This window comes from Equus asinus, chromosome 20, assembly GCF_041296235.1.
Source record: "Equus asinus isolate D_3611 breed Donkey chromosome 20, EquAss-T2T_v2, whole genome shotgun sequence".
NCBI lineage: Eukaryota > Metazoa > Chordata > Mammalia > Perissodactyla > Equidae > Equus > Equus asinus.
Window position 1 is genome coordinate 85,589,124 of NC_091809.1, and position 25,566 is coordinate 85,614,689.

At 51.6% G+C, this 25,566-nt stretch overlaps 3 protein-coding genes across 10 annotated transcripts; 2 read left to right on the forward strand and 1 right to left on the reverse strand.

Moving 5' to 3' along the window:
- Positions 1–10,635: 10,635 nt before the first annotated feature.
- Positions 10,636–13,900, forward strand: ANAPC15 (anaphase promoting complex subunit 15). 8 transcript variants are annotated; one of them, XM_014842005.3, is made up of 5 exons: positions 10,636–10,797; positions 12,222–12,351; positions 12,894–12,953; positions 13,265–13,402; positions 13,558–13,900. In XM_014842005.3, exons 1-5 carry the CDS (start codon positions 10,664–10,666, stop codon positions 13,615–13,617), a joined length of 522 nt encoding a protein of 173 aa, XP_014697491.3. In that variant the 5' UTR covers positions 10,636–10,663; the 3' UTR covers positions 13,618–13,900. The 8 variants fall into 8 exon arrangements, with proteins under 8 accessions (XP_014697491.3, XP_014697492.3, XP_014697493.3 ...); XM_014842006.3 differs by having other exon boundaries at positions 10,641–10,797; positions 13,570–13,900; XM_014842007.3 differs by having other exon boundaries at positions 10,661–10,797; positions 12,227–12,351.
- On the reverse strand, positions 13,864–17,064 carry LOC106831650 (transmembrane O-methyltransferase). The gene is made up of 3 exons (XM_044753575.2): positions 16,685–17,064; positions 15,349–15,545; positions 13,864–14,885 (listed from the first exon to the last, which is right to left on the reverse strand). The coding sequence occupies exons 1-3, from the start codon at positions 16,941–16,943 to the stop codon at positions 14,565–14,567; spliced, it is 777 nt and encodes a 258-aa protein (XP_044609510.1). The 5' UTR covers positions 16,944–17,064; the 3' UTR covers positions 13,864–14,564.
- A 2,243-nt stretch (positions 17,065–19,307) lies between these two features.
- LAMTOR1 (late endosomal/lysosomal adaptor, MAPK and MTOR activator 1) lies at positions 19,308–25,061 on the forward strand. The gene is made up of 5 exons (XM_014841996.2): positions 19,308–19,535; positions 23,116–23,261; positions 23,507–23,584; positions 23,931–24,057; positions 24,429–25,061. Exons 1-5 carry the CDS (start codon positions 19,494–19,496, stop codon positions 24,519–24,521), a joined length of 486 nt encoding a protein of 161 aa, XP_014697482.1. The 5' UTR covers positions 19,308–19,493; the 3' UTR covers positions 24,522–25,061.
- The last annotated feature ends 505 nt before the right edge of the window (positions 25,062–25,566 follow it).

A 25,566-nucleotide genomic window follows, 5' to 3' on the forward strand; every position in this document is an offset into this window, starting at 1 on the left:
CCAGGGTTTGCCGGTGCGGACATGGCACCGCCCGGCAAGCCATGCTGTAGCAGGCGTCCCACATATAAAGTGGAGGAAGATGGGCATGGATGTTAGCTCAGGGCCAGGCTTCCTCAGCAGAAAGAGGAGGATTAGCAGCAGATGTTAGCTCAGGGCTAATCTTCCTCAAAAAAAGAAAACAGAAAAAATACCAGGGCTAGCCCTGTGGCTGAGTGGTTAAGTTCATGCACTCCACTTCGGTGGCCCAGGGTTTTGCCAGTTCGGATCCTGGGCGTGGACGTGGCACCGCTCATCTGGCCACGCTGAGGCAGCATCCCACATGCCACAGCTAGAAGGACCCACAATCAAAAATATACAACTATATACCGGGGGGCTTTGGGGAGAAAAAGGAAAAAAATAAAATCTTAAAAAAAAAAAGTTACTGCAAAACAATGTAAAAAAAAAAGAACCTATCTAAAGGATGAATTCCTAGACATGATGTGGAATTGCTGGGTTCAAAGGGTGCGTACATTATTAACTTTAAGAGATATCAAATTGCCCTCCAAGATGCACTCATGCTAGCAAAAGTGACTATTTCCACAGAGTCTTATCAATGTAAGGGATTATAAAATTATTTAATCATGGCAGTTTAAACCTGGGGAGTGACATGATTCAACTGGCAGTTTAGAAAGATTCTCCTGACTGGTGTGTACAGAAGGGATTGGGGGTGGGCAGGGGAGGGGTGGGTAGACTAGGTAGGGAGCTATTTCAGGAGTCCAGGCCTGGGATGATGGTGCCTCGGACCAGGGGGTTGGCAGTGGGGATTCATTCAACAAATCAATCCAAGATTAATTAACTGCCCACTATGTGCTAGGCTGTTCTTGGGGCTGGAGCTACAACAGTGAAGAAGACAAAGTCCCTGCTCTCAGGGAGCTTGCATTCTAGTGGAGGTAGGGGAGGGGAAAGAAAACAAATAAATAGATACATGATGATGGTGCTTTGAATAACAATAAAGCAGGTACGGGGATGGAGAGTGATGGAAGAGGGCCTATTTTATATAGGAAAGAGTTATGAGGTGATAGCTGGGTAGAAATCATAGTGAAGTGAGGACAGGAGCCCTGTGGATACAGAGGGAGAAGTGTTCCAGGCAGAGGGAACAATAAGTTCAAAGGCCCTGAGGCAGGCATGTACTCAGTATGTTCCAAGAACAAACAGCAAGGAGGTCAGTGGAACTGGTGAGCAGGGAGCAGGGCTCATGACAGGAGTGTGGGCCCAGGCAGAACCTGGAAGACCCCATTAGTCAGACGGGGTCGGGACTTGAGGTCTTATTCTGAATGCAATGGAAACTTTTTTTTTTCCCCATTCAGCATCCGATCTAGGAACAGACTCTAGGGACAAGGGGAAGCAAGCAAAGGACATAGATCTCTATTTGAACAGCCCAGGCTCAAGGTGATGGTGACTTGAACCAGGGTTAGGTGGTGGCAGGGGAGGTGGAGAGAAGGGTGGGAACCTGGATGTAATCTGAAGGGAACACTTATGAGATTTGCCAATGGATTGGATGTTGGGTGTTGGAGAACAGGAGGAGCTAGGATGACTCCAAGGTTTTCCGGTCTGAGCAGTTGGAAGTATGTGGCCATTTACTGAGATGAAGAAGGCTGGGAGTGGAGTAGGGCTGGAGGGGGATGGGGAAAAAAGAATTCTGGAATTGAAGGAAGTAGTGGATTCACGAGATACTTAGTAAATAAGATCTCTAGGGCCTGGGGACTTCTGGGGTGTGGAGAGGGAGAGATCCGGAAGAAAAATAATGGTCAAGTTTCTGGCTTGCGGACTGTGGAGATGTTGGTGCCATTTTCCACGATGGAGAAGATGGGGAAGGTGCTGGCTGATCCTGCAGCTGGAATTTGGGCATCAGGAATCTGAGTAGCAGCTGCTGGAAGTGTTGCTGATTCCAGCCTGGAGTCTTCCTCCCCCACTGTCCCCTGGTTCTCTCCCTCATTTCTTGGGGAGTCTGCGCAACTATCACCTTATTAGCAAGGCTTTTCCTGACCACCTTCTCCTGAATATAGACTCACCCTCACCCCAGCACGCTCCATGGCCTTCCCTGACTTTATTCCTCTTCAGCACACTTCTCACCACCTGATGTTACTGCGTGCTAACAGGACCATCTCCCAGCACTACAGCGTGAATGTCCTGTGAGCAGGGATTTATGCCCCTTCTGTTCATGACTTTATCTCGGGCCCTGAGAAGAGTGCCTGACATAGAGGGAGTGCTCAGGAAGGATTTGTGGTCTGAATGAGCGGGTGAGTGCCCAGGAGGGGCTAGCATGATCTCTGGGGGCCCCTCTGAGTTTGATTTCTTTGTGATCTTGGTGAAACTGCCCTGGCCCCGGACGGTGAGAGCAGAAGGGACTATGGCAGAGGGGAGCAGGGAGCAGGAGTGAGGAGGAAGTGGTGGAGCCTCAGTTTCCCCACCTATAAAACAGAAATGTAAAATGACGGATGACTTCCCTAAGGAGCCTGAGTGAGTGAGGCTTGGACGTGGGGGAGGGGGAGAAAGAGTGGGATTGGGATTCCCGGAGTGCAGGATGGGGGCGTGCAAGTGGGGAAAGGGCGAGACAGTAAATGTTTGCTATTTAGGAATAAAGGGTGGTTTTTGTGAAAGGCTGGTTATCATCCGGGTGGGAGGAGAGGAGGCTGGCCTGCCTGGAAAAATCCAGGAAATGGAAGAGAAGGGCAGAACATGAGTATGGGGAGTGTTAGGCCCCCGGGCTGTGACTACGGTGACAAGATTCAGGGGGATTGGAGCTGGGGTGGTCAGGCAGGCAGGAACTAACTCCCTGGTCTCCACCCAACGTTCCTGCCTACACTGAGATCCTTCTGGCAAGGATCTCAGCTCAGAGGCTAAAAGCAGCCAGGGAAAGGTTTTAGGTTGCTATGTGACTTCAGAGTGGGTGCGGGAAGTTAGTCGGTTATTGCAGTGGTCCAGGTTACAGGAGGTGATAGTCTGGACTAGAGTGGGGCATCAAGATGGAGAGTAGAGATGTGACAGCATAATGGGAGCAAGAGGCAGATGTCAGGGAACCAGAGTCTCCATTTCCAGCTGCACCACAGTGGCCATCAGGTGACTGCCCCCTGAGCCCATTCTCCAAAATGGCGTCTACTCATATATTAATTTTTATTTTTTAAATTGTGGTACAATGTACACAATATAAAATGTATCATTTTTAAGTGTATAGTTCAGTGACATTAAGTACATTCACATGGTTGTGGAACCATCACCACCAGCCATCTCCAGAACTGCTTCATCCTCCCACACTGTAACTCTGCCCTCATTAAACAATAACTCCTCATTCCCTCTTCCCCCAGCCCCTGGCAACCACCATTTTTTTTTTAAACACGATTCTTTTCTTTTTTTTCCTCCTCAAAGCCCCAGTGCCTAGTTGTATATTTTAGTTCTAAGTCCTTCTGGTCCTTCTATGTGAGCCACCACCACAGCATGGCTACTGACAGATGAGTGGTATGGTTCCATGCCCGGGAACTGAACCCAGGCCACAGAGGTGGAATGTGCTGAACTTTAACTGCTAGGCCATCAGGGCTGGCTCGGCAAACACCATTCCACTCTGTGTCTCTATGAATTAGACTTCTCTAGGTACCCCATATAAATGGAATCATACAGTCTTTGTCCTTTTGTGACTGGCTTATTTCATTTAGCATAATGTTCTCAAAGTTCATCCATGTTGTGTACTCATCAGTTTTTAAGGTAAAAAGAGTCCCAAAACTGATGTGAAGACTGGAGGAACAGAGTGAAAGCAAGGCTGTGAGAAATGTGATCAAACGGTGAGGCCTTGGGGGCGGGCCTTGTGGCTGAGTGGTTAAGTTCACATGCTCCACTTTGGTGGCCCCGGGGGTTCACCAGGTCGGATCCTTGGCGCGAACATGGCACCGCTCATTAGGCCACGCTGAGGCGGCATCCCACATAGCAGAGCCAGAAGGACCTACAACTAGAATATACAACTATGTACTGGCGGGCTTTGGAGAGAAGAAGGGAAAAAAAAAGAGAAGAGTCGCAGCTCAGGTCAGGAAGCTTGGTTAGCTCAGGTGCCAATCTTTAAAAAAAAAAGGGTGAGGCCTTGGCTCTGTGCTTTCTTCACAACAAACAAGGAAGAGGCCTTACAACTGCACCCCACCCCCACAGCACACACCTGAAGGCTCGTTGCTCCCCAGCCTCCACTATGAGTCTGCTGCTATCTCTGGGTCTCCCTGCCTGTGTCTGTCCAAGCATGTATTACAGTGTGACTCAGTGTCTATCTGAGCACGAGGATGTAGGTGTGTGCCTGTGTATTCATTTTTTATTGGTATCATAACAAATTACCACAAACTTCGTGGCTTAAAACAACATGAATTATTATCTTCCAGTTCTGTAAGTTACAAGTCCAACATGGGTCTTAGGGGGCTACAGTCAAGGTGTCAGCAGGGCTGGATGTCTTTCTGGAGACTTTAGACAAGGATCAGTTCCCTTGTCTTTCCCAGCTTCTAGAAGCTGCCTGCATTCCTTGGCTCATGGCTGCCTTCCTCCATCTTCAGAGGCAGCAGTGTAGCATCTCTCTGACTCTTCTTTCTTCATCATACCTTTTTTTCTGACCACAGCTGGGAAAGATTCTCCGATTTTAAGGACTCATGTAAATAGATTGGACCCACCTGGATAATCCGGGCTAATCTCCCCATTTTAAGGTCCTTACCTTTAATCACATCTGCAAAGTCCCTTTTGCCTTGTAACACATCATATTCACAGGTTCCAGGATTACGACATGGACATCTTTGGGGGGCCTTTATTCTGCCTAGCACACCTGTGTGTGCTGGGAGGGTGTCATGGTGAGTGTATGTGCATGTTTGTGTAGGTTTGTGTCCCCTCGGCCTTTGCCTCCCACACAGTGGGTCTCTCTTCCCACTTTTTGTTTATTTTTGCTTTGGTCAGAGTGAGGAAACCCTAGCTTTGGTAAGCAAATACATGCAAACCCACCATGCAAATAGAGGCCTGGCCTGAGCACCCCTCCCAGGGCTGGCTTTCTAGAGAACTGGAAGAGAATCCACGGAGATCATTTCTAGCTTATCCAGCCATCCTAAAGGCAGAGGCAGGCCTAGAGAGGCCCAGATGACTGCTGACCAGACAGTAAACGAGGTGTTGAGTGACCCTAAGGTAGAAGGAAGATTATACCCCAGCAAGCGTGCACTCCCTCAGCCGGCCCACCCAGGGGGGCTCTCCAGCCTCCTCCAGCATCCTTCCACACGTCGTGCTCTCCTGCCAGGGCAATCTCCTCAGTCACTCCACACCCCAGTTCCTGCTCAGGGAGCCCCCCCCAAACTGGAAGGTTTCCTCTTTCCTTCCTTCTCTCTGACTCTGAAGCATCCTTCACAGCCCTGCTGAAGCTTCCTCTGCTCAAAGAAACCTTTCTCAATGTCTCCTGGCCCTCATCCAAGGATACGTGTCATCCTTTGAGGACAGGACACTGTCTTCTGGCCCTGTTTCTCCCACAGCGCCCATCACTAAGATGGCCACAAGTAGGCCCTCAGTCATTGCTGTGCGCTGAGCACACCACACCCTTTCAGGCCTCTGTGCTTTTGCAGACCTTGTCCCCTCTTGTCTGGAATGTCCTTTCCCAACTTCTCCTCCTGCAAGCTCTCATCTCCCTGAGGAGCCTTCCCCACCTCCTCTCCCACACGTTGCTCTTCTCTTCTCAGTGTTCCCACTCTCCTCAGAACCCGTCTCTACTGTAGCATTCATCACATGAACTATAATTCAATTCCATTAGACTGAATTTTTTTAAAACACCATATTGCACAAGCATTTATTGAGTGGCTTCTCTGTGCCAGGCACTGGACCTGGTGCTGAGGAAATAGAGATGAATTAGATAGAGACCAGCCCTGAAGAGCCTAATGATTTGGTTTATGCCTCCCAAACTAGCCTGAGGGCTTCCAGAGCATGACACTCAGATCTGATTCCTCTATTTGTCCCCATCACCAAGCACAGACCGGCCCATAAGAAAGTTTTGTGGAGTGAATGAAAGATTGACATTCTAAAGTGGCAGCTTCAGCTTGGTCAAGCCACTTACCTTTCCAGAGCCTCATATTCCCCGTATGCTAACTAGGGGCAGGATTCCCACGGCTGGGGTGAGGATAAGAGGAAATTATGAGTCTGAAAGCCTTTTGGAGACCAAACATCCCTCAGTATGCACGAAAGATAGTGACTGTCCCCTCTGTCCCCTACCAGGGCCAGCGATACTCCTTAAGGATCGTGGAAGCAGCTCTCACTAGCACTGAATTCAAATCACTCAGTTTTGGCCTTTCCTGAATCCTGGAGAATTCTCTGCACAGAGCCATGGATTTCCTTCTCTAGGCTATGGGCTCTGGATTTATTTCTGACTGTTGGGAGATCCCCATACTGCCTCCTGCTTTCAGCCCAGGCCCTGGCCTGTATAAAACACAAGGAATGAGCAAGTAACAGCTCAGGACAGAAAAGGTCAGGTCTGAAGAGTGTCTTCTAGGGACTCACATCAGAGCTGGAGACACCGTTGGGATATTGTGTTAGAAAAATAGAAGCTGGGGGATGGGAAGGGACCTTCCAGGGGTTCCCAGCAAGTCAGTAATTGGGCCAGGGTAAGACCCAGGATGCCTGGCTCCCATCCCATCCACTCCATCTCAGGGCCATCAAAGCCCTTCCTCATCTGAGACCTTTTTTTTTTTTGAGGAAGATTAGCCCTGAACTAACATCTGCCGCCAATCCTCGTCTTTTTGCTGAGGAAGACTGGCCCTGAGCTAACATCTGTGCCCATCTTCCTCTACCTTATATGTGGGATGCCTGCCACAGCATGGCCTGCTAAGTGGTGCCATGTCCACACCTGGGATCGGAACCGGCGAACCCCGGGCTGCCAAAGCAGAACCTGCAAACTTAACCGCTGCGCCACTGGGCCAGCCCCTCATCTGAGACCTCTTAATATTCTTTTCCATCTCTCTCTCCATCCCCAGACACCTAGCTCTGCCCAAAGGGATTCTCACTATTCTCAAAACACATCATCTGCTTTCAACTCCATGCCCTTGCATGTAATATGCCTCTTTGTGCATCCCCTTCTCCCAGTTGTCTACCAGGTAAACTCCTAATCATCCTTCAAGGCCTATTCAAATGTTTCCTTCCCTTGAGCAAAAGTCTAAACTCAGTTTATCCAGAACCCATTCATCTCTCCCCACTCTGTGCTCTCATAACACTCTCTGTGTACATTGATTTTAAGATTTCCTACCCTCTTCCCTAATTGTCTTAGTTCTCATTAGACCGTACTTTTCTCTAGGACAGGGATTTTTTCTGCTTCATCTCTCTTTCCACAGGGCATATCAAGGTGTCTGGCACTCAATAAATGTTGACCAAACAGTGGAACAAATGAAGGAATATGGGGCAAACTTCTTAACCTCTTAGAGTCTGAGTCTTATTATCCTTGAAATGAAAGAAAGTCAAACACTTGGCAAGGGTAAATGATGGATAATGATGTCATTGAGTCAGTTGCCCGAGCCAAAAATAGAGAATTGCCCCAAATTTCCACTTCTCGCTTTCCCTTCCCCCCTCCCCTAGCTAACCAGTCACCATGACTTGTTGAACCTGGCTGAGGACCTTATTAAGAAACTCTAGGTTATTGGGGAATTTCCATCAGGCCAGAGCTGTCAGGAAGGATGGGAGGTGAAGGGTGCTGGAGGTAGGGGTCCTGTAAGGAAAAGTAGACAGAGGAGAGACTGATGGGGACATAGGCCACAGGACGAGGAGATAAGGGACCCACGAGAAGGGAGAGGTCAGGCTGGGTCTTGGAGACATGGAAACTCCCCAGTTTGTGCCCTCAAGGAGCTAACGGTCTGCTGGGGAAACAATAGAAACAAGGGAAACAAACAAAGAGGAACAGGCCGTAGTGGAGCGTTACCTCCTTCCTGATAACCCCTTCTTTACTTGGTTTCCAGGATACCACCCAACTCGCCTGGCTTTCTACTTATCCCTCCTTCCAGTCTGGCTTGCTGTTTCTCCTCGTTTCCTCAAATTCTGAATTTTGAAGGAAACTGTTTTCCATCTACACTCACTCATTTGGTGATCTCATCCAGTCTCATGGCTTTAACTATCAACGATGTGCTGATGACTCCCAAATTGACATCTCCAGCCTAAATCTCTCCCCTGACCTTCAGACCCATATGCCCTCCTGCCCCCTCAACATCTCTACTCTAATGGGCATCTCAAACTCAACCCACCCAAAAATGAGCTCCAGATAGTTCCCCCCCAAAACCATCTCAAGAAATGGCAACACCAGTCTTCCAGTTGTTCTGGCCGAAAATCTTGGCTCTTTTCTTCCTCTGATGCTCTACGTCCAACCTGTCAACAAACTTTCTTGTCGTTACCTTCTAAATATACTCAAAATTCAACCACTCCTCATCTTCCACCTCTAGATTATTATAATAGGTTCCCATCTGGTCTCCCTGCTTCTGCCACTGTCCCCCCTGAATCTATTCTTCACAGAACAGCCAGAGTAACTCTGTTAAAATCTAAATCAGATTGTGTGGGTCCTCTGCTCAAAACCCTTCCCAGGATCCTCAACACGGAGTGAAAGTCAAACTCCTTATTACAACCTGCGAGGCTGTACTCTCTGGCTCCTGCTACCTCCACGTCCTCACCTCCTCCTGCTCTCCCCATAGTACGCTATGTGCCAGCCATTCTAGGCCTTTTATATCTGCTCTCTCCTTGAAGAGCTCTTCCCTAAATATCAGAATAGTGCTCTGTCTCTTTTTCTTCAGAACTTTCCTCAAAAGTCATCTTCCCAGGAAGGTCTTCCTTGGGCCCCTACCCAAAATAAAACATCTCCCCTGCCAACTTTTATTCTTCTCTGATTTATTTTTTCTCCTTAGTATTTATTACAGTCATAGGCTATATATTTTACTTATCTATCTTCTTTATTGTTTATCTCTCTCATTAGAATGGAAGCTGCATGAGGAGAGAGAATTCTTTTGTGTGTCTGTTTGATACCAGAAGCGGGCTCACTCTGCTCACCGTGATCTGAGCCAATTAATCACAATGAGTTAGGGATCGAGAAAGGAAGTTTAATTAGGTTAGATTAGCCAGCAAATCAGAAGATGGGTGACTAATGTCTCAAAAACCCATCTTCAAGGATTACAGAATCTTGAGGCAGTTATACAGGCAAAATGGGCAGTAAGGAGGGCGTCTAGGGATGTTGGTCTCTAAGCATGACCGGCTCCAGGCATCACATTGTTCCATTGTTGTGTCAGCTGTGATGGATACCTTGTAGGTGTGTTTCATGGCTGTGGTCAGTATGTTCCTGGAGAGAAATTCATAGGACAAAGTTTTATCAAGCTATCAGGGAGTACATACATAAGCAGAGGCCATAAGTCAGGAGAGCATGTGAATTTTTTTAGAGTATGTGCAGAGCAGCAAGTAGTCACCAGAGGAGGGGCTGGGGCCACTTAGCGTAGCAAGATGGTCTCACTTATGCTCACTTACATGTTCACCATTGCATGTCCACTACTTAGAATAGTGACAGGCATATAGTAAGGCACTCAATAGGTATTTGTTGAATGAATGAATAAAAACGGTGGACATTTCCAAGAGGCAAATTTTTAATGAAAAACTTTCTAACAACCAGAGCTGCTTGGAAACATAATCACATTGATATGCACAGTATGCTACGTCTTAAACACGTAATCTCGTCAGATGCTCACATCAGTCCAGCATAGGAGAAAAGCTGGGCAGAGATTATAACGCTGGTTGAAGAGGAAACTGAGTGCAGACGGGAGGGAAAAAGGACTTGTTAAAGGTTACACAGCTGGTCGGGGCAGGAGTGGAACTGTGGATGATTGCTGGCCCTGGAAGAGGCTGGTGGGTGATAGTGCTTATTGGGGGTTAAGTTCGAAAGACATCGGTTGCCAGACGCATGAGGATCTCTGAGGGGGAGGCTGAGTCAGAGGTTAATAGAACAGAGGCATCAGGAAAGGAGTGGGAGAGATGACGAGGCTACCAGTAAGCATATTTAGCCCAGGCCTGGAGAGGGCAGCCGAATTCCCCAACAGCAGAATGCGGGAAGGCGGTGCTGGAGGTTTACTAGTCACTCAAGTTCTTGCATAATCTCAAATGCAGAACTGGACAATCTTAAGACCAGTGAGTTCACTGCGGGTCTGCAGCGTCTGGTTTCTCCACTAGACTGTGAAGTCTTTGGGAGGGGGACCATGTTCCTATACTTATCCCCAGCTTCTATCAGAGCCTGGAATACAGTAGGGACTCAAATATTCCCGTTGAAGGCATATATAAATGAATGTATGCGCCGAAACGGGAAACTGAGGGTGAGAGAGGACAGATAGGAGGGGCGCAAAATCACCCAGCGATTCTGCGGTAGAAGCAGACTAATTTTCTTGGAACGCAGCGGAACAAACAGTCCTAGTACTAACACAATTTACTGCCAGCTACCGTATTTCTCAGCAGGGGTTGGGGAGCAAACACTGCTTGGAGCCAGAGGGGCGGGGTTAAATGGGTTGTTGGGGCGGCGCCAGGGTGGGGAATCCGATTGGCTGAGACGCAAAGCGGGGCCAACAGAGTAGGCGCGGCAAATCTCCACCCCGACAACGCGACTAAGGTGTATAACGTCACATCCGGTATGGTAGGCGGGAGCGGGAAACAAAAGGAGACCAAAGACGCATGCGTCTGGTGTGTCCCGGGTTCTGGCGGGTCCTTCCGCTCAGGCAGAGAGAAGTGCTTCCGGGTCGCCGCGGGCTGCCGCCTCCCGGCGCGGTAAGTACAGAAGCACGGCTGCAAGGCTGCTGTCTCCTTGCCCCGTCCTTCCTCTCTCCCCAGGGAGACCCCGTCCCCCTGACTCGCCTCCTCGGAAGCTCCATTCAGACTTCTTTTAGCATTAAGGAGCTCCAGCTCATTGGCTGCTTCGTCGGAACTAAGCCCCACCCCGCCACACAAGATCCGTCACTTATTGGTGTCACTTCCTGTCACGCAGCATTTCTTCCAGTTAATTGGCCCTCCTCAGGCCCCGCTCCTTTCCCGTTTAGCAGCCCTATAAGGGCAAATGCCTGTCCGAATCCCGCCTCTGCCTTTTTCCTGTTGGTCAATTCCACAGTCATAAATAATAAGCAAAGAATCGGGGGGGTGGCTTTGCGGCGAGAGGTTGGGCTTGGCAATGCTCGGGCTCAGTCTGGCGTCTCAGTACTTTGGGACTGGAGGATGGGTGCTGTTGTGCCTGTTACACGGGCTCGGAAGCTGAGGTCCACAGAAGGGCAGCGGCTGGCCCCAGATCGGTCACATAAGTTAGGGCAAAAGCAGAACTTGCTGTAGATCCTTTTGTCTTCCTCATATCGTCTAGTGTCCGCCCTGGATCTCTCCCTCGGGGAGTTCTGTGCCCCAACTCACGGTGTGACCTAGAGCCAGCCAGTCGTTGCCTGTCGCTGGGGCTCAGTTTTCCTGTGAGTCGGAAGATTTTAATTCAGATTCTCTGGGACCTTCCTGGTTAGCTCCCTCAGCTGCTTAATCCGACCTGAATTTACTTGTTCTCTCACATGGTGGTTCATCCATTCAGCCTTCTATCTACTTATTTATCCATTTACTCATGCCTTTAGAATGTCTTACTGAACCACACTTAGACTTGGTAACCCACATTCCCACCCCCACCCCCGGTTTGGCTGTGGTTCATGAGAGAGATGCTTAGTGTCCTAAATTTCTGACACTTAGGTGGGTATGGTATGGACCTTCATAGAGGGGCAAAAAGGAGGTCTTCGTGTTTGAAGGAGGTAGGGTTTCAGTAGAGCCCAGCTATCTCTAATTTTCTGTACTTTTGTAATGCCAGTCTGCATTCTGCATTCCTACCTCTACATTTGGCTCCCGTTCTCTTCCCTCGTTGAACAGGTTACAAACAGCTTTCCTTATCCATAAAGTAAATTACTTATCAAAATAACTGTGAGGACGGTATAATAGTTATTATCCCCATTTTACAGATGAGGAAACAGGCTCAGAGAGGTTAAGTGACTCGGCCAAGGTCAAACAGCTAGTAAGTGGTAGACCCAGGACTCAAACCTGCGTCTGATTCCCATAGGGAAGGGCTGCTTCCCTGCTACCTCCCACTCCACCCCATCCCCACATCAAACTGTAAGCAAATAAAAACCAAAACCAAACACATCTGAGAGCTGGATTCATCTGACCCTTTCCCTCAGTCTAGGAGCCATGTCCACCTTGTTCCCCTCACTCTTCCCCCGTGTGACTGAGACACTGTGGTTTAATCTGGATCGACCTTGTGTGGAGGAGACAGAGCTGCAGCAGCAAGAACAGCAACATCAGGCCTGGGTAAGTGAGGACCTAGCACAGTGTTGGAGCCTCAGTCAGGGACTCCCTCTCCCTTCACTGGCCATGACCCAGCCTCTCTGGAGACCTGTCCTGGAGGAACTTTTTGCCTTAAGCTGGGAAGAATCAGACTGGGAGCTGGAGGGCCTAGATTCTTGTCTTTGTGTTACCCTAATTTGCGGGGGGACCATGGGACCTCTGGGCCAGACTGGAGCCCAGACTCTTTTCCCTAAAGCATAGGCAATAATAACTTTTACTATTTCTTGAGGACGTAGCAGTTGCCATGTTCTAGGCTGATAGTCTCTCACTTCACCCTCACCATAATCTTATGAGGAAACCAAGGCCCAGAGAGTTTACGTAGTTGGATCAAGTTCATAAATAAGTGGCAGGTGACAGGATAGAAAGGTATCAAATCTTCCTGAGAACTGGAGGGAAGCTTCTCTTCCACACTTGGGGGTCTTCTTGGGAGCAGGGTGGGCCAGTCCCATCCCGCTGACCTGCCCTGCTTGGGCCCTGGCCCTGCTCTCCTCCCCCTTTGGCCACAGCTCCAGAGCATCGCAGAGAAGGACAACAACCTGGTACCTATTGGCAAGCCAGCCTCGGAAGTGAGTAGCCCCAGCAGGTGGGACTTGTGTGGGGACTAAGGGTCTGTTCTAATTCTAAAGGTCCTGCCTCTGACCCTAGCGTAATTGTGGTCCTCAGCTCTGGGTGGAAGCCAGAAAGGGGAGCTAGAGGGGGTGGGCATTAGGCCCAGCACTAAGATCCTGCAGAACATACACCGGCCTGCTAGACTCAAGGAGGACAGGGTTGGGGAGTGGGGGTCATTCATTGGCCCCAGAGAGAGGCTCCAAGTGGGCCAGCCCTTGAACTGTCCAGGCAGGCCTGCAGAGCCTACAGGCTCTCCCCTACCTCACAGCACTATGACGATGAGGAAGAGGAAGATGAAGACGATGACGAAGATAGTGAAGAGGACTCAGAGGATGACGAGGACATGCAGGACATGGATGAGATGAATGACTACAACGAGTCACCTGATGATGGAGAGGTCAATGAGGTAGGTGGGGGTATGAGGGGGGGGTCTCTGCTCCTGGGCTCCTGCCCCTGACCTAACTGGTGGCCAGGAGGTGCAGACACCCTGGATCCAGGCAGGCACAGGATCTGGAACTGGGGCTGGCTGGGTGGCTGAGGCCCCTCCCCACCCACACCCAGCCTACTCTCCAGGTGGACATGGAAGGCAACGAACAGGATCAGGACCAGTGGATGATCTAGGTAGACAAGGCAGGGTGGCCTCAGGGAGAGTCCAGGCTGGTCCAACCTACCCTGCACCCGCTGCAGAACCAGCTGATTGCCCCAGTGCCTGAAAGCTCACCCTCGGGCACCTCCTCAGCTGCTGCCAGGACCTGGTCTCCTCGGCCCTTCCCAGGCCATCAGTCTGCCTTTGAACCCCCAGGGTCTGAGCCCACTTTGCCTTTCCGGCCAGTACCTCACTCCTTGGTTGCCATGTATAGTTTCTTTCTAACTCTTTAATAAAGACACAGGACTGGTTTTTTCCCCCCATGTCTATTTCCTATTTGTCGGTGGGCCCAAAGGAATCCAGCATCTTCTCTTGAGCTTTGGGGAGAGGGCACTCAAGGGACTTCAGGCAAACCTACTTGGCCACATGGGCAAGGGCTAGGGAAGGCCAGGGTGGCCCTGGCCCTAGGCTCAGGCTCCATTGCCATTTCCTCTGTCCCAGCTTGCACCCAGCCATTCCTGCAAGGCGTCTAACTTGGTGTTTACTGTCTCCTCTGATCCCACCCAGAATGGCACAAGCTGGGCAGGGCAGGCTTTCTGAGGCTCAGAGCTGGGAGGCCCCTGGAGTGCTCCCACCTAGCTTCCTTGGTGTTAACAGAGCAAATTAAATCTCAGAGCAGGACAGGGACTCTCCTGGAGTCACCCAGCAAATCAGTGACAGGGCTGGGTTGGGAGCTCAGGCCTCTTGCCTGTCGGTCCATGGCTCTCTCTGGAAGGAGGGGGACCAGTGGGACCAAGCAGCCTGACAGAACTTGATGCCTCATGTCAGTGTGGAGCTGGAGTGGGGCAGAGGTGGGAATAGAGGCTCTCCAGCCCTGAGTCTAGCATGTGTCAGGCCACAAGCAGGGAGGGGAGGGAATGTTCTGAGGTCCTTGCTTGGGTGGGGGTGCGGGGGCCGCAGTAAGTACCCCTGGGCCTGGACCTCAACCAGGCCCTGCATAGGTGAGCTGGGCTATGCCGTCCTTGATGGCAGGGAAGTCTGGGAGGCCAGTGTGATGGAGGCGGCAGCGGTAGCGGCCACAGCTCTTGGTGTACTGCAGGAAGCGGGGTGCACCAGGGAAGAGCACATGGTCAGCTAACACAGTGGCACCAGCTGGCAGCAGGGCGTGGGCCTCCAGCAGCTGCAAGTCCCGCAGGTAACATCGGGGCCGGTGTGCCAGGAGCACCAAGTCTGCCCGACTCAGCTGGTACTGGGTCCGTAGGCGTGGGATCACCTCCTCTGATCTACCCACGATGAGCTCTACCTGTGGGGGTGGGAGGAGCTGGAGGTGAGGGTGGGAGGGATTGTTCTCCAAAACCAGACCCCACCAGGATCTGGCTTACTTTATGCCAGGCCCTGGCCCAGGTCTCTACAAGTGTTCTCACATTTCCTCTGGCCTCAGAATCCAATGTGATTTCCATTCTGCCAGTGAAGAAGCTGAGATTCAGAGGATAAGAGCTTTGCTCAGGGTCACACAGCTAACAAGGCAGACTAAGGTTTGGACCCAGATTTGCTGGGCTCCAGAGACCTTTCCCTTAACTGCCGCTTTGTCATCTAGTGGCAAATATGTGCAAATGACTTTGAACAGGAGCTCACACGCCCTCCCACAGTCCCCTAAGTGGAGCTGCTTCCTTTTCCTAGGTGGGGTTCCTTCACAGGGGAGGCCTGGCCTGGGCAAGGCCTGGGGAAGCAGGGAAGAGACCAGGGTTGGGGAGGTGGGAGCTGACCGTGCGCTCGTCGAAGCCAGCCAGGCGGATGAGTTTTTCAGCCACTGCTGCTGTGCGTGGGTCCCGCTCCACAGTGAGAAGGCGACCTCCAGGGGGCAGGGCACGGGCAATAAAGAGTGTGGAGTACGCGCAGTAGGTGCCCAGTTCCAGCACACTAGCGGGGGCCTTCTCTTCCACCAGCCGCATCAGGATCTGACCTGTGGGGGAGATGGCTATTGAAGCAGACATGGGAGATGGATGCAGGGCCCCTGATAGAAACGGATCTCAAATGCCCACCTGCCTTACTGTAGCCCCCAACCAGCTGGGGTCTCATCTCTCTCCTGGACTATAGCCCCAGCTGCCCCACTGGTCCCCCTGTCCTCCAGGCTTGCCTCCTTCAGTCTAGTCTTCACACTAGCCACTAGGAATCTTTCTAACAAATCTGACACTATCACTCCCTGGTTCCTGTGATCCTAAAGGCCATTAGGATTGACCTTGGGATCCTCAGCCTGACACTCAGGACCTTCTTGCACCTGATCCTACCCTACCCCTCCAGTTTCAGCTCCCAATTCTTCCCAGCTGTAGCCTGTACTACAGCCATCCCAAACAACCAAGCCCAGAGTCAACCATGGTGGCTCATTCCTCCATGCCGCATTTGTACGTGTGGCTGGCTTTTCCCTTCCCCACCCCCATCCTCATCTGCCTGGCCAACTTGAAAGCAATCCTTCTAGGCTCAGTTCAAATGTTGCTTCCTCCAGGAGGGCCTGGACAGAAACAACTACCAGGCTTCTGAGAGACCATCTTCCAGGTTCCTGATAGACCTTTGTTAGAGCTTCCAGTTTTATTCCCCCTTGTTTTGTTCATTGAATATCTTTCTAACCTTGAATGAATTTCAAAGAATTGAATGAATTTCTTAAATAAGACTTTAAAAGCACTTGTGCTGGGAGCTGGGACTCAGATCCAGGCAGACAGCTACCCTGAATGGGATGTGGGCCCCTCCATGGTGGGGAAGAAAGACTCATACACAGATAATTACGAAGTTATGGCTTATGTGCTGAGATGGTCATTCCCCTCTGTATTATGCCTCCTTTAGGCCAGCACTTGTGGCTGATTCGTCCCTGTGGCCTCTACCTCCTCCCCCAGTGCCTAGCGCATGCCTGGTACAAAAGAGGTGGCAATAAATGTTTGCTGGATTAATGAGTAACCTTGCCCAGCCCCCTCATTTCCAAAGGAGAAAAAGAGACCCATAGAAGATGAAGAACTTGCCCAGTCCACCCAGTAAGGCAGTGGCAGATCCCAGATCTTCCTTCACCGTCTTGGGGGTGCTGCCTGGAGCAGAAGGCTAGGGAACACTGACCTTTGATAGGCCCCATGTGGCTCAGGTACTCGCAGTGGCTACTCCAGTGGTCCAGGGTGGTGAGGATATGACCAGGGTCCCCAGGCAAGGTGTGGGTGAGCACATAGCTGAAGGCCCGCTCCTCAATCCGCAATCCTGACAGGCAGTCTCGGAGGCTCCGCAGCAAGACTGTGCGCACTAGCAGTCGGAAGTAGTGCCGGTACCGCACGAGCAATGTCACCACCAGTGGCAGGAAGGCCAGCGCGATGGCGGGCGACATGGTCGCTTACCTGGGCCCTGGGGTGGAGGGAGGCAGGGAGAAAAACTCAAACCCACCATTTGCCTGTCATTTGTGCAGCCCTTACCAGTAGCAGTTATTATCCCTATATTTTACAAACCATAGCTCAGAAAGGGTAAGTCTTTTGTCCAGAGTCACACAGCAGAACTGGGATTTGAATCCAAGTTGGTCTCATTCCAAGCCTGTGTACTTTCAAGGATTTCATGCTGGTCTAAGTTCAGCACCCAACCCCAAACCACCTCTTCCCACTTCTGAGCCCTGGTCCTATCTTCACCTTGCTTCCCCTACCTGTTTCCCCACATCTCTGTAGTGACCCCTTCTTCAAGACCCCCTTCACCAGTTCCCCTCTGAGATATTCTCCCCCACCTTGCCCCCTGCCTGCTTGATCTCCTCTGACCCATTACTTTGCAGCAAAAGAACACAGCTTTGTAGTGAGAAACGCCTTCAGTCACTGTGCTCTGCCTTAGTAAAAGGCAATCAAAACACTCCATAGGGTGTCAGGATAAGATTCCTTCCCACCCCAGGACTCTCCCTGGCTGCTCTTCCCTGGGGGTGGGAGGCGTCCTTGATTCTGTATTTCTTCTCTAGTCCTATCTCCCCTCCCCTGCATTCCCCTCATCTCCTGTTGCCTCTCAGAATTCCCTTCACAAGGATATACATACACATACACACAGCACACACTTCACCCCTACCCCCAGGCCTCTTCTCCCGGGCTCCCTATGGGGGATAAGTGCCCTCTCCTCTCCCATCCCCTGGACCATTCTCTCCCTCCTCCAGATCTGACCCTTGTGAGGCCCCTGGTGGTGGTGGGGACTAAAAATGAAAGTGAAGTTGTATCAATGGGTGTGAACAGGTGAGTGGCGATGTTGGGGAACCCACACTCTAAAGCCCTACTTACCTGAGCTGGAGACTCCTGCTTAGGGAAGATCAGAGCATAGGAGAGGAGGGGGAGTCGTTGTGAGCAAAGAACCCTGAGGCAGGCTGGACCTGCTCTCAATTATTGATGCTGAGGCTGCTGCTGTCACCTGAGACCTGCAGTTCAAGTTACTAGCCCCCGGGGATAAGCTGGAGCTGACTCTTACCCTTTGGGAGCCCACAAAGTACTTACAGAACTCCTCCAGGGTCTTGATTTGAGGGGTAATAAGAGCTACTGGGTTTGGTGACTTCACAACCCCTTGGATCATGACAAGGGGCATCGTTTGAGCCAAGGTGATAGGGAGGTTGTAATTAACTCATTAATTCAAAATTCAAGTCTTCTCTAAGCAAGTGCCAAGGCTTGGGTCCCAGAGAAGAGTCAGATACTGTCTCTGTCCTCCAGGAACTCGAAGTTTGGTAGAAGAGACTGACCCAAGAACAGAGAATGTGGTGCTTCATGAATACAGGCAATTGTTGGCTGTTTTGTGAACTGCTGCATATCCAGATAGAACAGTGTGGCACATTGCACACTCTCACTGAATATTTGATTCAATAAATGAATGAATCAATGCTGGCTAGAGACTAAGCAGGAGAATATTGAGTCTTGAAGACACAAGGCAGACCCAATAAGGAGACTGTGACAGGCTACATGTACAAAATCCAGGAGGTCGATCGGGAAACTGCAAGTATTTCCCTATGGCTGGTGAGGCATCCAGCCAACCCCTCCAACACCACCACCACCATCACCTCCCCTCCCTCCAACCCCGCGCATTAAGTGGAAGACAGGTATCAGGCTCTGCAAGATCTTGAATGACAGACTTGGACCTGTGTTCAGGGTCCAAGAGAAGACATGGGATAGCTCTAAGAACAAGGCACTGATGGTCAGCTTCGCGTGTTAGATTACTATAGCTGCTGCAAAACAGCAGAACAGAAGAGATGCCTGAGGGCACGGAGATCTGTGAGGTGGCCTTTATCTCTATCAGGATTGAGCTCCACTCCACTTCGGCTTGTGAAGGTATAAAGTCACTTCTTCCATTCTCAGGTCCCCAGTCCAGACTGAGAATTCAGTTGGGTGCCACACCCTCCATGAGGGCCCTGACTTGGCGTGGGGAATTTGGGGCCAATGTGCGTAGACCCAGACTGGGCGTTCTAGGAGCATAGGGCCTGGATCCCACTCGTCTCCCGCATGGCATTCAGAAAAGCATATCATGATGGCATTTGGTATAAGTCCGCTCACTGGCCCAGAAGGGTGGCCACGCGAGCACATACTAGCACTCACTCGACGGCCTCTATGGCCCTTGATAGAGGACTGGATCTCAAAAACTGGGAAGGCGCTGAAGTCACGTGATCCGCCTCTCCCTTTCCTCGCATCACGTGTCTGGAGTCTTGTCCCGCAGGGTACGCCTTCCCATTGGTTGGCGGTGATCACGCGGTGGGGGCGGGGCCGGAAGCCGGGGTTTCGGCCGCAGGGGCGGCAGCCAAGCGGCTCGCGGGAGGGGTAGGCGTGGGGGTGGGTGGTTGCTTGCTGGTTGCAGCCACGGGTCATGTGACCGGAAGGGCTCCTGACGGACGCCGTCCCTTCTCGGCGCGGCCTGAGCGCCCGGCCCGACCCCGGCCATGGGGTGCTGCTACAGCAGCGAGAACGAGGACTCGGACCAGGTGCGGCCGCAGCGGGCGGGGCTCGGGAATGAGGGCTGAGTCCCTAGGACATGGGGCCCGGAGAAAAGCCTGCTGAAGGACGGGAGCTGGACTGCGGGTCTCACTGAGTACGGAGGCCCGGAGGGGACAGATTACAGAGGGGACGCCGGGCCGGGCTCCTACCGCTGTTAAAGCCCTAGTTCTCTCTACACAGTCCCCACCTTGGGGTGTGTAGCCAGCCGCCTGTCTCTCTCGCTCCTACCTCTTCCATGCCCCCCCCACCCTCAAGCCTTTACAGCTTCAAAGATCCTCAGCTTGGGTTCCTGGGAAGCACTCCCTTCCCAGCTTCCTGTGCCTTTTCTGTGCTTGTATTAACGGGCTTTGTGAATCCATTGTAGAGGTGGGTAAGCTGAGGCTCTTGTTAGTTTGTCCCGAGATGAATCAGGAATCTGGCTATCCTCTCAGTCCCTGGGGTTGGAGAAGGGAGGTCACTGTTGGTCTGGGGGCAGAGAAGGCCTCTGGAAGTTGGTGGTATTTGAGTTGCCCAGTGAAGGATTTAATAGAGACAATGAGGACATCGAGACGTGGGAAATTATTTGGGAAGCAACAAATCGGGTTTAACTTTGGCTGGACTGGAATAGAGAGAGAGGATGGGGAGCTCAGTTTGGCCTGCTCCAGTGCAGTTTTTGCCTGGGGCCTGAGGGTTCCTCTAGCTAGAGGGGTGCCTGTCCTGGGAATTTGGCTGTAGATCTGATCCCTTTGCAGGAAGGATTAGGCTGGGGAGACGTACAGTTTCAAATTCTCTTTCTTCCCCTTGGTGCATTCTCACTTCTCACCCCACTGTAATCCCTGCGCTGCCCATTTGACCTCCTCTGAGGAGGGGGAGACCTTTCCAAGGATGAAGTCTCGATCTGTTGGCCACTCATCTTTTAAGCCTGGGTTCTATATTTCAGCACATATTAGATACAGAGACAGTAGAAAGGTTTCGGCAAGTAGCTCAGAGTCTAGTGGGGTGGATGGGCACAGAAATGGATTATATCACTGGTACTTGGGAAGTAGGTCTTTCCCCAGTGACTCACAACCTATTTTGGGGTAGTATGGAAAGCTCGGAAAAATGTCATTTATTTGGGAGGCATGGGTGGCTCCTGGGCCTCATTAATTCTCCAAACACGCAGTGAACACATACTCATATTTCCTTTGCCTTATGGTAGGCATGCCTCATGGCCAATACCTCTCACTTCACTCTAGCCTGTTAGAGAAGGAGACAATATCCCTGCCTACTGGGACAGCTGTGGCCTAGTGGGAAACTGTCCCTTAAAGCATCATATGGACTCTTGCAGAGAATGAGTTAGGAATGGTTAATGCCCTGTGAGAAAAGACACCAGCTTCTAGTTGGGAGAACTGGGCTTGCTGCTCTCCTGAGTCTCCACCTTCCCCTTGATGGGCTCTGGCTTCTGTTTCTAGCCCCCAGAGATGGTGCTGGATCAGGGCTGGGTGATTTGAGGTCTCATGTGGCAAACGTCTACTTACTGGTGTACAAGCCATAACCTTTCACTATCCCAAAGTTCCTCTTTCAGCTTTTGGGCAGGCCCCTCTCCCACTTTCATCTCTGCCCCTCTGTTAGAATAATAAAAAGAAATGTACATCACATGACAGTTTTCAAAGGCCTTTTACAGTTATCTCATTTGACTCTTGCCAAACATCTCTCATATAGGTACTGGTTATGTCTATTTAAAGATGGAAAAAGTTCACACAGGCTAAGTGATTTAGCCAAGACTGCAAAGCTGGGAAGCGTCATAGCTCAGGTGTTTTGATACCAAGCCGTATGGTTTATCCATTGGGCCAAGCGGTCTCTTCCAGCTGTACCCACAGACCAGGTGGCCAGTCGTGGGCAGGCCACATATGTGTCTGTGCTAGGGTTACAGTGAAACCCTGACTCTTGGGTTGACATTGACTCAGGGACAAACCTTGGTGTGAAAAACCTCCCCTGTGCTCCACTTGCCCTTTGGGGATAGGGTGTTATTTGTCCACTCTGATGGGGGTAGCCTGGCCTCTTCTGGGACTCTCGGTCTCAGGAAAACCACCTTGTTCTTGAAGAACCCCTGATAGGGGAGAAACTGCCCTGTCCTCCAGGAAGATCTGTCTGAAGTGGGGCTGGAGGAAGGAAGAACACAGAGGAAGCAAACTCAGACTTCATTGCAGAGCCAGCTTTCCTTAGGGGCAGTTTATTCTTTGGCAACATTTTGTCTTTCTAGCTCTTTAATACTTAGCCTGTGTTTTAGGGAGGAGAAGGGGTCTCTAGGAGTTGGGAGGTGATGGGACAGAGGCCCACAGGCTGTTGGGAACTGAGGATACTACAACTTTGGCTCAAGAAGGAAGAGTAATGTGGAAAGGCTGGGCCTGCCTTGGGTGGGCCAGGCAGGGTAGGAGAAAGTGGCCCTCTGTAAGGAGAGTTGTGGCATTGTGGGCAGGGGAGCTGGGAGCCTGCAGTGGGAAAGTCTGTGGTAGGAACTGAGATAGGCCTAGAATGGAGCACTGAGGAGTCTGGTGGTCTGGCACTGAGGGTTGGTGAGTCAGCATTAGCCAGGATGGGCCCCTTGTCCTTAGCTTTGTCCTGGGCACCTTTGCTCTTTATGGCTTGGATAGATACCCAGCAGCTCTGCTTATCCAATTTGCAGTGGACACAAAGCCAGCAGGGATTTGCAGCAGATGGGCTCAGTGCAGGGTCATATCCAGAGAGATTGCAGTAGATGAGAACAAGGGACTGAAACAGGACAAGGAGAAATACACAGAATTATACAGGACCAGGGAGACTTGGTTTGGCCCCAGGTAGTTCTGAGGGTTGTGATTATCAGTGTAGGCTAGCAGTAATAGGGCTGTGGAAAATTGTGAAGCCAAACACATAGAGGTGTGGTGGCTTGGCAAGGGAGGGAACAGCTCCACTGTTCAGGTCAGGTCGGGATACACCAGGTGCACCAAGTTTGGTTGTGGGGGCCCATACAAAGAGAGCATCAGAGAGGAGAGTGAACACCTGAGAGTAGAAGGGACCTGCCCACAGGAAGGGAGCACACTTGGACTGTGTGACCCAGAGGCTGCGACTGGGACTCCTGCCCTGAGATAATGTGAGGAATGGCCATTGAGAAGTTGGGCTTGCTTTCCCTTGGGGCTTAGGGCCTTGTCTGGCCTCCCAGGACCTCTCCATCCTAGGAGCAGATAGCCTTGCTGGGGAGGGCCATTCTTGGGCTCCTGACTTGCATCAGTTTCCCCTCTAGACACCACTCCTCTGGCTTCCCACCTCCTCGAGTTTCTAGCCTCCAGTACCCTTTCTCTACCAGGTGCTGGACTATTTTCTGAAGCACCAGGGCTGTTACTGAATACCTGCTTTATGCCTCTGTCCACCTTTTTCAGGGCCTCTAGGCTCCCAAGTTGCAGGCAGGAACTGAGTCTTAGCTGATATTCCATACAGCTGGGCACTTGGAATATCCCCAATAAAAATATTTTTTGGTGCTTAAAGGTCAGCACTGGGCTGGGAGGAGAGCCCAGGAAAGGCAGGTTGGACTAAGGGCCCTGGGGCTGACTTCTCCCCCATGGCCTCTCCTAGGACCGAGAGGAGAGGAAGCTGCTGCTGGACCCTAGCAGCCCCCCAACCAAAGCCCTCAATGGAGCCGAGCCCAACTACCACAGCCTACCTTCTGCTCGCACAGATGAGCAGGCGCTGCTCTCCTCCATCCTTGCTAAGACAGCCAGGTGAGAACCACAGGACCAAGCCTGGGGCAGAGCTCCTCCATCCGTGTTAAAGGTTAGGATAGAGGGAGCTGGGCCCGGGACATGGGGGATGGGACAGAGTCAGGGGGGAGAGGTACCTCTGGGCCCAGCCCTGCTCCAGTGGGCAGGTGGGGACACTGGTGTCAGATAGCCCTAGAGTTAGCACTTGACAGCGTCTGTCCCTCTCGAAGCACCTGTCATGTCCTCTCTACCTCCTCTCCCCAAAGCAACATCATTGACGTGTCTGCTGCTGACTCCCAGGGAATGGAGCAGCATGAGTACATGGACCGGGCAAGGCAGTACAGGTGAGCACCTGACCAGCTGGGGACCCTCAGGCTACTTGGGCTCTTCTCTGCCCCTTCATCCCTGATCCAGCTTTGGAGCCTAGGCCCCAGTCTAGGCTCTCCATTTCGGTGCAGCTCAGGAGACCACCACAAATCACTCAGCCACCTCAGTAGATGTTCATGTCAGCCCTTTTTGCCCTGTGACACCCAAGGGTGCGGGGGCCAAGGCAGGTGGCCCCAGAGTGAGTTTGTGGTGAGCTGAGGACCTGTCACCCTGCTTCTCTGGCCCGAGGGAGTGAGGCTTGCCTGGGCTGGGCTGGGCAGACTGTGGCCTGACTGCCCACCCTCACCCCTCCCTCTTGGCCAGCACCCGCTTGGCTGTGCTGAGCAGCAGCCTGACCCACTGGAAGAAGCTGCCACCACTGCCATCTCTCACCAGTCAGCCCCACCAAGTGCTGGCCAGCGAGCCCATTCCCTTCTCCGACTTGCAGCAGGTGAGTCACCCCTCGCCCCCGCCTTCCCCATTTCTACTCTGGCCAGGCTGTGGCAGAGGGCTCACCCTCTCTGCCTCAGAGGAGGTAAGGAAGTGGAGTGAGGGAGCCTGGTAGCTTGTGGGCCCCACTCACTCCCACCTCAGTCTCATTTTTTCTTTCCTCCCTCTCGCTTCCCCTCAACCTTTATTCTCTTTGTCCTCTTTGGTCTTTTCCTTCTGTCTTTCTCATCCCTGCCTTTCTCTTTGGCTTCCTGTCCCCCATCATCCCCTCCTCTCTCCTGTTTCACTATCCAATTCCCCTCCCTCTGCTTTCTGGATCTCCCTTCTCACTGTCTCTCTCTGTTCCTCTCCTCCCCTGTCCCTCTGTCTCAGGTCTCCAGGATAGCTGCTTATGCCTACAGTGCACTTTCTCAGATCCGTGTGGACGCAAAAGAGGAGCTGGTTGTACAGTTTGGGATCCCATGAAGAGAGGGGTCCTTGGACAGCTCTTCTCCTCTCTTCACCCCGTCTCCACCCTGCCTCCCCTGGCCCCCAGCCTCACTGCGGCTTATACAGTACCCTAACCTGCTACTAATCACAGAGAAGAATGTGGAGGCGGAGAAGAGCAAGGCTAGAAGCCTGAGCAAGTGAGGATGGAGCAAGGGAGGGTAGAACCATTTGGGACTAGCCTTCGAAGCCCTGGCCAGGGGTGGGGTGGGGTCAAAAGGACAGGGCTTGATAGGTCTTCACTGTCACTGGGGAGGTGGAGGTACCACTGTGAGGGTGATCATTAGGGGGCCTATGCGGGCCCCCTTCCCACCCTTTCTCTTAGCCTCACTCCTGTCCCCTGCTCCCTGACTTGGTGCTCGCATGCACCTCACTAGGGTTTGTGACCAGGGTCTGGACAAGCTTGCATTTGAATGAATTGAGTTTGTATTTCTAGCACCCTGGGTTTTTACATGTTTGGGGTTTTTTTGGTTTTGTTTTGGTTTGTCACCCTCGATAAAGGAAGTGTATTCATCTGTGTGCTGGTTCCAGCCCCTCTGTCCTGCCCACCACCTTACTGCTTTTGGCTACTCAAGTCTGTGAGTAGCAAGATGGATGAGGGGGAGGGGGGCATCTTCTAGGGGGCACTAAGAGGGATCCAGGAGATAAGGGTTCAGGTCTTAGCTGAGACTCAGGCTGAGCTAACTCATATTGGATTAAGACTGTGCTTGTCCCTTCTCCAGTGATGGGAACACTGTCAAAGCTCAACAAACTTGAATCTGAGGCAGCTATCACTGATGGGGGCCCTGCCTCAGGCTCAGTGGAATTCCCAGCAAGCCCGGTGGTGGGGAGGGGTGCAGGCAGACCAGGAGCGCCTAATACGGAGCCAGCAAGCCAGTGTTTTCAAGCAGAAGATTCTTTTTATCAAATGAAGTCTCAAGCAGAATCCCAACATATAAAACATCAAGAGTGGAACTATTCTGATCTGATTGAAGTGGGGTTCAGGGATCACAGCCCATCTCCTTAGCCTCCTGTCATGGAGGCA